Source organism: Poecilia reticulata, linkage group LG22 (assembly GCF_000633615.1).
Source record: "Poecilia reticulata strain Guanapo linkage group LG22, Guppy_female_1.0+MT, whole genome shotgun sequence".
Classification (NCBI taxonomy): Eukaryota; Metazoa; Chordata; class Actinopteri; order Cyprinodontiformes; family Poeciliidae; genus Poecilia; species Poecilia reticulata.
The window spans coordinates 495,867-508,772 of NC_024352.1; the positions used below are offsets into that span (position 1 = coordinate 495,867).

The 12,906-nt window shown below is 41.4% G+C and overlaps 1 protein-coding gene across 3 annotated transcripts in view; it reads right to left on the reverse strand.

The window, feature by feature from the left end:
* Positions 1–12,906, reverse strand: part of LOC103458073 (uncharacterized) — a 66,207-nt gene that overhangs the window by 27,056 nt on the left and 26,245 nt on the right. For all 3 annotated transcript variants that reach the window (XM_008398627.2, XM_008398626.2, XM_008398628.2), the window contains exons 13-15: positions 8,090–8,231; positions 7,852–8,004; positions 853–988 (exon numbers count right to left, since the gene is read on the reverse strand). In XM_008398627.2, coding sequence (XP_008396849.1) covers positions 853–988; positions 7,852–8,004; positions 8,090–8,231 — 431 coding nt within the window. The remainder of the gene's footprint in view (positions 1–852; positions 989–7,851; positions 8,005–8,089; positions 8,232–12,906) is intronic.

Below are 12,906 nucleotides of genomic sequence, written 5' to 3' on the forward strand. Positions count from 1 at the left end.
TGCCCCCGCGACCCGACCCCGGATGAAGTGGAAGAAAATGGATGGATGGGTAGCAACATATAACATTCAGATCTGAAAACTGAACTGAACTGAAAAAAAATGAAAGACTTTTGAACTTGACTGACTTGACTTAGGACTACTAAAAGAAAACATTGACTATTTTGTTCTGTGTCATTATTGTCAAAATGTGTAATAAATGTGTTTGTTCAACACATTGTTTCCCTTGCTCCTCCTGAGTTGAACCTAGTTCTGATGCGCTATCTAATTGTAAAGATTCAAAGTCACTGATTCCTTTGTCACAGGTGACTTAACCAGATAAGTACAAAGTCTTACACTGTCTTATAAGGATAACATTTTAAAATTAAATTTGCCTGTTATTACATACATGACAAGTTATAATGTCTTGCTTAATGTCACGTTGTCATAACAAAGACATTTTGAATAATTTCAACTTTGTATTAAAAGTGTCCTGATTTACCGAATCAGGTATGTCAGACATGACAGCTGTCATGACGGCATGATAGGTTTCATGTCAGTCTTATTCACCCCCTTCAAATAAAGTGTTACCGAATCCTCTGTACTTGTACTATGTAGTTTTCCTGGAATCTTGGAATAAATCAACACAGAACTGTGTTTTGGACATTTTTTTAAAATTGTGTAAACCTGAAGCCTACACTGTATCAAGTTACATTAACTTTTAGTTTGATCATCTTGTTATTTGATTGACATGGTCAAATAGTCACTACACCTTTATTTTGTGTTCTTCTCATCACTGTAGCCATTCAGAGACCACTGCCCTGCTGTAGAATGTGTTGCTTGTTTTACTTTATCAAGGTGAATGAAGAAACCCACCATTGTCTCCACGGACTCCAGCGTATGCTCCTCCTCGACAACCCCATCTATACAGCCACTTTCATTATCATTATCACCGCCATCATACTCATCACCGTCATCATCATCATCATCATCACCATCATCACCATCACCACTGCAATTATGGAAAAAAAAGACAGTCAGATAACAGACACAAAACCAAAGTTCAAAGAAATATAATTATAATAATTTTTTCATGTTTACTATTTTTCCAACTAAGTCAATAAAATCAATTCAGTTTTCATGCATTATTGCTTAGCTTCAACATTCATGTGTGTTACATTTTTTGTACTTCTGCTAAGTTCAACTCATCTGGAAATTATGTTAAACATAAATATTTTGTCATTAGGTCCTTTAGTGACATTAAGCTGTTTGTGTTACATATGACTGCATATAATACAAACAGTGTTACGTACAGTGAGTCTACTGAACAGAAATATAAACACCCCATGTCAAGTATTGTTGCCATGTTGAGTTAACTGTAAATGAGTATTTGCTGACATTTTATTGTATAAAAGTAATATTTCTCTTGATTTGTGAATAATTTTTAATCCAACTTGCATAGTGAGCATAACTCAGTGAGTTGTTTTTTTACTCAGTGCATGGGTGAGGCATGTCCAGTGGGTGATCAGACAAAATGAGCAACAGCTGGACAATCCTTGGACTGGAGACAGTAAAAAGCCGCCCCAAAATGTCACATTTTGTCATAAGCCATTTACTCAGATGTCTCAAGTTATGTCGGAGCGTGCCATTGTCATGTTGGATGCAGGGACGTCCAATAGATCAGTAGCTGTACGGCTCAATGTCCATTATCGGACTATAGGCCATTTAAGAGTTTGTTTCCAACAGACTGGCCTTACTGCAAATTGACCTCATCCTCATCAGCCACGTGTGACCACTCCAGCACAAGATCGCCACATCCGGCTCGTCCATCTGTGGGATCAGCTAAGACCAGTGACACACACAGTTGATGAGACTATTGGTCTGCACAACACACACATCACATGTCAAACTGACTGTAACCGCCTACGAGAAGCCAACTTGGACAAAATCAAATTCCTCAACCTGACCCCTATCATGTTCAAAGGACTGTCTATCTGCTACAAATGGCCATACCACGATGTTATCATTGTGGTATGGCCACAATACCACAATGTTGTGGTATTGTGGCCATATGAAGATCAGTAATTACTGGAAATATATTTTGAGTTTCTGTATCTATTGTGTAACCCAAATGTTCATAAAACTCTTATATTTGTCATGGGTGTTTATAGTTTTGTTTAGTGTAAGTAGCATGGCTACATACATGACAAGGTCATCTAATTCATTTTTAAGGGGTGCCACCCTGGTATCATTCCTGACAGGTAGCTTTTTATTGAATTAGTTTTTATATAATCAGGCAATAAACGGTAATGCATTTGGTCAAATGAATGACAAAAATATATTATTTTCCTTTCACAAAAGACCATCCACATAATGTCATGGTTCAGTTTTGCATTTTCAAAAACAAAGACAAATCCCTTTCCCACAAAATATGACTGTTATTCTTCCCCAAAATTCACAGGCAGGCAATGGCTCCCGTGCAAAATTCTGCCCCATAACGAGAGAGGTAATGTTATGAAAGTATCTCACAAAGAGGCAGAACCAAGTATCAGTTTTTTTGGTTTTTTTAATCACCTACAGAGAAACTTTTGACTCGGTAACGTCACAGGCTTACAAGACCTTTGGTTCAACACGTCAGAGCTGCTGGAACACAGGAGCAAACGTATTTTTATTTTGTGTGAATTTTTATCAATCCCACAAGGAAGGTAACCACCCAGCGGAACAGAGGTTCAGCAAGGAAACACTGTTACTCCTCTGTATTGTATGTACTGCATGTCAATCCGCTAAGGAGCACTAGTGGATAACGTGCCAGTAGCGCATGCAATAGGGTTTATACTCTTCTTATGTTGTATGTATTTTGGTGATAAGAATGGCGGGATAAAGTTGAACAGCAAAAAACAGAAGTTATTTTTACTAGCATTGGTAGCAGATGATGGTTAGTAACTAGAGTTCCGCCAACGTTTGAAGAAGGAAAGCCTTATGAAAGTTGGAAGAACGAAGTCAACATTTGGAAAGATCTGGAGAAGAAAAAGCAAACTCTTGGTGTCTTTTGCCACTGTGCAAAGCTTTTGGACACTGTGTGTTTAGATATGAAGGACAGACATGGCATTGTCAGATGTAACATTTACTTCAATAAAGTTAGCTTTAAAGAGAATATTTGGCCAAAAATAGAATGGACAGCAGAAGATATTAACCAGGAGTCAGTGTTTGCAATAGATCAACGGGAACCTAGTGGAATAGTACTCATCAGAAAAACTCCATAGCATAGCACACCACAGACCAGTACAAACCCACTGGGAAAGTATGCGCAATGATCAAAATGTGAAATGTGTGTTAAAATTACAGATGATGTGACACAGATGAGAAGGTTATTTTATATATATTAGATGAATGGGCCAATAGGTTTGGCTATCGGAGCATGGTGGGGGGTTTAAATGACACACAAAGGCAGTTAAATTAATTTAAAGAACAACTGGCTTTAGTGACATAAACCATAAAATTGACAAACACAATTATGACATAATTGTGTGTACAAAACACACAATTATGAAAATAAAATTACACACAATAAAATACAAGAAATAATAAAAATACTTGGCCAAGTGCTAGTTCTCAGTTTTAAATCTTTTGGGTGCAACAGATCTGCAACAGATTAATCAATTTCAGTTCCAATTAGGTTCAACTCAACACCGTTCACATGAGGAGAATTTTTTTACACAGCAGTTTGTTATAAAGTTCCAAATAAAAACTGGTCCGGAAGTTAAGGTCAGAAATTCCAGGATTAAACAATAAGAATTAAAAATGTCAGTCAGTGGTCTCACTCATAACCGCCAGGTCATCAATGAACACTAAAACTTCCTTTAGGTTCATATCGCCAACACACTTTTCCATCCGTCTTTGGAAGGTTGAAGGCGCATTTGTTATTCCTTGGGGCATCCTGTTAAATTCCCAGAATCCAACTGGACAAACAAATGCGTTCTTATGTTTGTCTGCTTCTTCCATTTTGACCTGGTAGTAACCTGACTTAAGGTCTAGGATGGAGAACCACTTAGAACCAGCAAGTGCAGTGAAAGCATTTTCCAGTTTAGGAAGAGCATAGGCGTCTTTAATGGTCTGTAGATTCAGCTTTCTGTAATCTACACACAGACGAACAGAACCATTCTTTTTGCGAACCACAACGATTGGGGAAGCGAATGGGGACTCAGATTCCCGGATGACTCCAGAATCTAGGAGTTCCTGTAGATGTTGTCTCACAGCATCCACATCGTTGGGGTGTATCGGACGGGCTCTTTGCTTAAAAGGTGTCTCATCACTGAGCTTGATTCTGTGTTTCACTTTATCAGTATGGCCAAAATCAAGGTCATTCTGAGAGAAAACGTTTGGCATGGTGTTTAACATTTTTGTTATTCGGTTTCTCCATTCAGTGGATAAAGGTGAGTCTCCAAAATCAAAGTTTAGCTCTCGGGAAGACTTTGCTGGAGACTGAGAACAGTCTGGTTCACTGACAGCAAACACCAAGAGGTCTTCTGAAACAGTCAAACATTTTATCTTTGATTGGACCAGTGCACATGACCTACCACAATAGTTGTTCAGTGACAATGGTGGTGAATTCAATAACGAGGAAGTGAGAGACATGGCCGAGAACTTTAATACTGAAGTTAAGACAACACCTGCTTACAGCCCGTGGAGTAAGCATGACTGTTAAAGTTTGCCATAGTCATACTCTGACTGAGATTCCAATGAAATTCAAAGCAAGTACTGGATGTGACTGGGCTCTGATGGCAAAGAGCTCTACACAAACATGGATAAATGTTTGTATAGAAACATTTATCCATGTTTCTATACAACATGGATTTTATAGAACATACATCAGCTGTGTTCGGGCATCAGCTGCCCGAACACATCACCTGGTGTTCAGGCAGAATTCCAACCTGTCTTCTGTATTAATAGACAGAGTCCCAGCTCTAGAGGGCACCGCAAAGAGTGAATGGGTTGCCAAGCCCATTTTAGCCCTGCATACTGCAAGAAAAGCTTTTATAGAAGCAGAATGTTCAGAAAGGATATGCACAGCACTAAAGAAACAGCTGCGGCCCATAAATGAGTGATACAAAAATGGAGACAAGGTCTTTTACAAATTAGCAGACTGTCCAGAATGGAAAGTACCAGGAGTGGTCAGCGGTCAAGATGGTGCAGTATTTTTTACACAGAGGCACCAATTCAGATTTAAGAAAAGCTACTCATGAGCACAGGCAGAATCTCTGATTACCTGCGATGAGGAGAACAATTAAGGACAACATACAGTCAACATCACTGAAGAGGAAGTAGGAGACACGAATGCAGTAAATCCTGAGAATGAACCTTTGTCTGCTCCATAAAATGCAGAGGCTGAGAGACAGCACATTGGAAACATCCGTGTCAAATGTTAAAATTTGACACAGGCCAAATTTTAACATTCAGAAATGCAGAGGGTGTCTCACAAAAAGCCAAAGTGCTGGGGCGTGCCGGCAAAGCAAGAAGTATAGCTTGGAGATGCTTGAGCCTGCAGAAGTGGCTGACAACAGTCACTCAGCTGATTTATCGCAGTTGGAGGATCTTCACATCCAGGCAGGTATGGATACACACAAGGATATTTTTGTGAGTAAGGACATGTCATTTGAGGAAAATGAAATAAAAAACTGGAAACAAAACCAAGTCTTTGAAGAAACTGAGGACAATGGACAAAAGTGCGTCTCTATTTGTGCATTCTGAAAGGGGTTGAATATGGAAGGCTTACCAAAAGCAAGGCTTGATGCACAAGGATTTGCGGAGCTACAATTTTCTGATCTACAAAAGGAGTCCCCAACCTGTGCCTTAGGGTGTATTCAGACCAACCCAGAATTAGAATCCTGAATCAGTCTCTAATCCATTTGTTAAGGAATTCTAAGTTTTTGGGGAGATCTGACTGCAAATTTGAATTCCAAAACAGACTTAAAAACCTAACTCTGATCCACCTGAAAACTAGGTCTCAGAACAGTCGAAGTGAACTCTAAAACGGTAGAAAACCTGTCTGAATGCAACCTGCCTAGAGACCATTTCAAAAGCAGGAAGTTAGCAACAGTGCAGGACATTCTGGTCAATATACTCTCTGCACTGTGGATCAACACGCACAATGAACCGAGCTTCGTGCTCGGTTCAACACGTCAACAATAAACCTAACCTCAACAATTGGTAGCTATTCCAGGCTCTGAGTTGAAATAGATAAAGTGTCAAAATGATCCGATTGCTATCCGTGGTTCTGAACTCATTTGAATTTGTGTCATTTCATCATTAGTGACCATGTAGCCTAATGTTTCTGTTGTTCTCTTGGTTTGTTATACTTCATGTCTGTTTGATGGGTTTCAGAATGACAGTCGCTCTCTGTGGTGGTGAAACTTGTAAGCTTAGCTGTTGCAGGCATGTCTACATTGTAAAGTTATATTATCATGAGCTTTATTATTTAGATTTAAAGGGCCCGGTCATTAGCCCTGCACCATGGCCCGACTCTGACTTGTTCCGCTACTGCAAGTCGGCATGTATAAAAATTCTAGTGGCTTGAAAGTTTGCATAAATGTACACAAAATGTTTACCTGTCGTGAAAATGTGCAGCAACCACGCAAACTTTTTTTATGTGGACAATAAACTACAAATCACCAAAACACATGAAATGCATGTTATCTGTGGGACATTTTAAGTCCCACTATTTTAAGTCCCACTATTTTAAGTCCCGCCAGTTCCACTGAATTTTGGAGCGTCTGATTTATTCATGGAGTATAAACTGTGGAAAGACTCTTACAGTTTCTTCAAAGTTGCAAGTGGAACTATTCATGTATAGGATTTGATGAGGAGAACCACTCTGCTGCATTGCATAGGAGCATTAATGCAGAGGAGCTTTCCTAATTTACTGGGAGACAAAGGTACATTTGCTCAGGCTGTTGCCTCGCTAGATGCATACTTTACTCCTTGCAGTCATGTAGTCCTAGATCAACACACGTTCAGACAGAGAGCTCAGTGCCCTGAAGAGTCAGTGGATGCTTTCATGAATGCGTCAACAAAACTGCCGAAATCACGTGACTTGGGCACGCTGGAGAACAATATAATACAGGATCAGATAGTGGAGATAGTGTCATGAAAAAGCAAGAGCAGAGAGATTCAGCCTAGAGCAAGCCAGTGTTATAGATGTGGAATCAACACTTGTACAGCGGATGAATGTGAAGACAGCAACGTGCCTCTTTTGTCAAAAAACAGAACAGTATGCACCCATGTGTTTTAAGAAGAAAAAGAAATAACAGAGAACTGTGTTATCCTGAGATTGTTACTGTGATTGCGAGATTTGCCAGACCAGGAATGAGACGACAACATACATGGCAGCTAGAACAGCACTGGAACATGTGTTAGAAGCATAAAGGTTAACCCAAAATTCGGGCCGGGCTGTGGATTTAAATTCTGGCAAATAGTTTTTTCAGATCATGTCCCAGTACTTTAGTAATTTAGGTACTCACAGATGCTTTTTTAAAACCACCTTGTTCTAAATAAAATGAACTTGTTTTCAAAAGTTATTGTGTGGATTATGAGTACTAATTTGTTAATTACTTGGTATTGGTGAGTACCTAAACTGAAGTACTCGTACTTGGTCTGAAAAAAACTGGTATCAAGACATCCCTAATCTTAAAGCATCTTATGAGATGCTTAAATGTTTACTACTGTATTTTGTGTTTTACTTTGTTTCCTTGTAAAGCACCCTGTACATGAATAATGTAGTAAAAATGAAGTTTTCTAGGCTTGTCAGAGGTGCCAATAAGTGTCAAGAGTGTTATATTCCTGCCTTCAACAATAATACAATAGCTGGAACCAGATCACCTGTGTGAGGCATGTTGTGCAGAAGTCAGAGACTGCATCTCAGATCTATCTGTCTCTGCTCGACGACAGGGCTTTTTTTTCATCTTCAGGCTGCACCGAGAACAGTTGTTGATCCACTGAACCACATCAGGCTTCATTGTTTGCCAGTAATACCTGTCAAACATCAAACTGTGAACAATGATTGCATGATAACTACAAGTAATTTATGACATGTAGGGAAAAATAAACATGTAAAAACCTTTCGTTGAGCAGTCTGAGACACTTGTTGACATTGAGGTGGTTAAGTTCATTGTGAAAGTCCAAAAGAGCCGTTTCAACCTGCTGCCTACTCCTCAGAACCAAGCGCATCTGGTCTCCTGTCACAATGTGCAGCTTGTCATCTGTCAACAGGTCAAATCATCAGTACTGTAGCAGAGAAGTCAAAATACTGGTGTGAATTATGTGTTGCTTGTATTAATCTTGGTGGATTTTATTTGTCCAGACTGTTAAGGATGTTTTAATAATTTTAAACTTAATGCACCATGAAAGAGACCTTGTGTATGTGGACCATAGATGTCAAAATGAAGCTTACATGTGAAATTTGAACCCGAAGATCATTCCAAATGTGTACATGACCTGGCTCCTGGTACACACACATGACACAATCCACCAATCACTAATGCCAACAAGGGGTAGGAAGGGTGAGTTGGTGGGAGGTGTGGGGTGGAGAAATGGCCCTCAAGCCCTTTTTGCACTGCACAGCTGGACCCGGGCTAGCCTGACTTCAAAGCCAGCTGAGTATTTTTGTTTTGGCACTTCCAGCCCAGTCCCACAAATAAATATATGCAACTTTTTCCTGCACTGAAAAAAAAATCCACACTGTGGTCCCACAAATTGCATATAAGTAATAAAATGAAATGATTGCATATTAATTGCAAATATGCAAATATCCATTTGCAGTAGGCTGAATGTGTATTATCTAACAACTTCCTAGTCTGCATTGGTTGTACATAAGCAAATATTTAAGGATTTTGAAATTGATCTGGAGGATGAATCTGGGTTCTGTGCTCCACTAGAATTACAAGTGCCACTTCAGCCAAATATTTGAATGGCAAATATAATCAACATTTCTACGATTGAACCAATCAGAAAGTCAACAAGTCTCTGAACAAGGGGACTTGTGCATTTAGCATCGCTCTGCAAGCCGCAGTGGTAGTTCAGGAGCACCAAATGAAAGTCAAGCTCACAGACGACATTCAGATAAGAATTTGTTTCAGCTAAAGTAAAGCTGAGGTGATTCTTTTCCTCAGTTTCCTCACTGACAATTGCATACAGAAAAGGAGCTGGAACGGGACAACCAAGATCAATCTGTTCAGCATTTGATCTGAACGCTGATCAAACGCTGAAAGCTGTCGACGAGATCACCTCAACAGCTTTAGCAGGAATTTGACTGACATAACGGTGCCTGCCCACCTTCAAAGTCGGATCAGAATAGAAAATTATATAAAAGTCAGATATGTGTCCATTTGTGATTTCAACTCAGGAGGCATCCTAACCAGATGCCCGAGCCACCTCGACTGGCTTCTCTCAACTGGTAGGGGCAGCAGCTCTACTCTGAGTCCCTCCCAGATGACTGAGTTTCTAACCCTATCTCTAAGGGAGAGCCTAGACACCCATGAGAAAACTCATTTCGGCCGCTTGTATCCTTGACCTCCTTGTTTCGGTCATGACCCAAAGCTCATGACCATAGATGAGGGTAGGAACGTAGATCAAGAGCTTCGCTTTTAGACTCAGCTCTCTCTCCACCATGACACACCAGTACAGTGCCCACTTCACTGCAGATGCTGTGCTAATCCGCCTGTCAAACTCCTGCTCCATTTTTACCTCATTTGTTAACAAGATCCCAAGATATTTAAACTCCTCCACTTGGGGCAAAACATCCTCCCGACCCACAGAATGACCTCTACCCTTTTTCGGTTCAAGACCATGGCCTCAGTTTTGGAGGCGCTTATCCTCATCCCTGCCGCTTCACACTCGTCTGCAACCCGCTCCAGTGAAAGATGTAGATCATGACCTGATGAAGCCAGCAGGGCCACATTATCTGCAAAAAGCAGACATGATCCTAAGGTCACCAAAACGGATCCCTTCAAAACCTTGGTTGTGCCTGGAAATTCTGTCCATAAAAGTAATAAACAGAATCGGTGACAAAGACCAGCCTTGGTGGAGCCCGACTTAATGCGGACCAGACTCTGACACCTGTAAACTATATTCCCAGAGCACCCCCACAGGGCTCCCTGAGGAAAACAGTCGGACACCTTCTCTGAGTCCAAAAAGCACATGTAGACTAGTTGGCCGAACTCCCACAGACCCTCCAGGACCCCGCTGAGGTTGTAGAGCTGGTCCAGTGTTTCACAACTAGGACAAAAACCACACTGCTCTTCCTGAATCTGAGGTTTGACTATCCAATGGACCCTTCTCTCCACACTCTTACCAGGGAGGCTTAAGAGTGTGACCAATCTATAGTTGGAGCACACCCTCTGGCCCTCTTTTTGCCAATCCAGGGGAACTGCCCCCGATGTCCACTCAATATTGTAGAGTTGCGTTAACCAACACAACACTACAACATCCAGAGCCTTAACTCCAGGTGAATCTTGCCACCGAGGAACTCTTTAAACACCTCTGCAACCCCAGAGATTGGAGAGCCCGACCCAGACTCCCCAGTCTCCACTTCCACAATGGAAGGCATGTTGGTGGGATTTAGGAGGTCTTCCAAGTATTGTGCCCACTGGTCCACAACGTCCTAAATCGAGGTCAGCAGCAAACCACCCCTACTATGAACAGTATTGGTGCTGTACTGCTTTCCTTTCCTGACATGCCAGATAGTGGACCAGAATCACCCCGAAGCCATACACGAGTCTTTCTCCATAGCCTCTCCGAAGTCCTCCCATGCCCAAGTTTTTGCTTCAGCAACTACTCGAACCATCAGCTGCTTCTGGAGTCCCAGAGACCAAAAAGGCCTAACAGGATTCCTTCTTTGGCCTGACATCATCCCTCACCGAAGATGTCCACCAGCAGGGTCAAGGCTTGCCGCCGCGACAGGCACCAACAACAGCTCCAATAAGCCGTCTTGATATGGAAGGCGCAGAACATGGTCCACGCAGACTCAATGTCCCCTATTTCTGGAAGAATATTTTCAAAGTTGTCCCAGAGGTGGGAGTTAATAGGCATCCTCCCCCACCACTGGAGCCAACTCACCACCAGCTAGTGGTCAGTGGACAGCTCCGCACCTCCCTTCTTTAGTGTCAGGTTTCCTGACACTAAAAACACATATGGACATTCTTATGCTTGAACATGATGTTCATTATGGACAATCCATGACAAGCACAAAGGTCCAACAACAGAACACCACTCGGGTTCAGATCAGGGAGGCCGTCCCTCCCAACCACATCCCTCCAGGTCTTCCCATGTGAGCGTTGAAGGCCGCCAGCAGAACAAGGGAATCCCCAAGAGCAGGGGTCCCCAAACTTTTTCCTGTGAGGGCCACATAACTTTTTCCTTCTCTGGTGGGGGGCCGGAGTCAGTTTGTAACCAAAAAAGCTAAACAGAAAAAGACGATTGCAGGAGTGCCTAAATGTAAAAAAATATATCGTTTTCCAGAAAGCACAATTAAATAATTCTTTCTGGGTTCTTCACAGAAAAAAATCCAGGAAGGATTATAGTCTGTATTTTCCGAACTATGAGCCGCACCGGACTATAAACCACAACCCCAAAGCTTTTTTTGTTGTTTAAACCAGTAAACATACACGTATAAGCCTCAGATATCTCTGCCGCTCCAGGTTTTCCACAGCAATGCAGCAGCAGCAGAGGGGGGTGGCAGTGGCGGAGCCAGAGGGGGGGYCAGTGCCCCCCCTGTTATCTGATTGGCCCCCCCAGATGATTGACGTAACAGCACCAGGTTATTCCTGTACATTATTTGGAATCATAGTCAACCTAATATCTAAAGAAGAAAAACAATAATAAATATATGAAAAGAAAATGTMWAAAACTTTATATAAGTCCATGTGACATAAATAAATAGATTTAGATCAGGCGCGATACCAGCCTCCTTTGTCATAACAACAAGCTGATATTCTTCTCCTGGAAGTTGTGCTGCGCTGTGGTGCAACTCAAAGGCTAAAGCGCTTCATACCTGGTGGTGATGGTAAAAAAACCAATAAGTTATTTATTGATCCTCTGCAAAAAAAGAGAAAAAACCGAAGAGGGGTCGACATTGTTCATAGTTTGGAGCAGAGGTGGCGCTGGAGTTTTTTCGTTGTCCGTCAAAGATAAAAAACTATTTTATTTTCAATTTGTTGCCATCAAACAAAGCATTTAGTATTTCTCTGCTAGAACGTTTTTGAAATCAGGTAACAATTCACGAAATGACGTGATTAGAAGACGGCAGACCTCTGATCGTTTCCTGATCCCGCATCACTTCTCTCAGCGGGAGAAAAACCAGCAGAAGCGGATCAGCTGCTGGACGCTCCAAAGCCTCTGGTCCGTTAAAGCGACCAGATCAGAGATGATTCTCTGACAGATATTGTTCTTATAATGATTAATAAYGAGCTCCACGATGTTCTCTGTGCCACAATGGTGGCACAGAGAACTGTCTGCGCACAGTGGACCAACTGTCTGCGCACCAAGTGGTCAGCTGCGCTTGATCACATTCAGAAACCAGTGAACTGCTCTCTGTTCTTATCAAGACGAGCTGAGGAGGGAATCTGACATAGGTTAAGTTTTTACTGGTTTTGTTTTTAAAACACCATTAACGTAAGCAGTGTAACTATATATTGTATATTTKGCGTTTGTCATCTCATGTGTGATTAATTGGAGCGTAACCGTGGAGCATTTATGCGCATTTATCGCCCAGCGCTCTGCGCTTGTTTCTGCCTAACGAATCTGCACTTTAATTTCTTTCCTCTCTCAACAGTCAGGTGCTATTCCTCTATTTAAACTACAATAAGTAGATCAACACAACTTGATCACACATTCTCTTTAGGTTTTCTCTGTGTGCTCCAAACTCATTAAATGTAAACT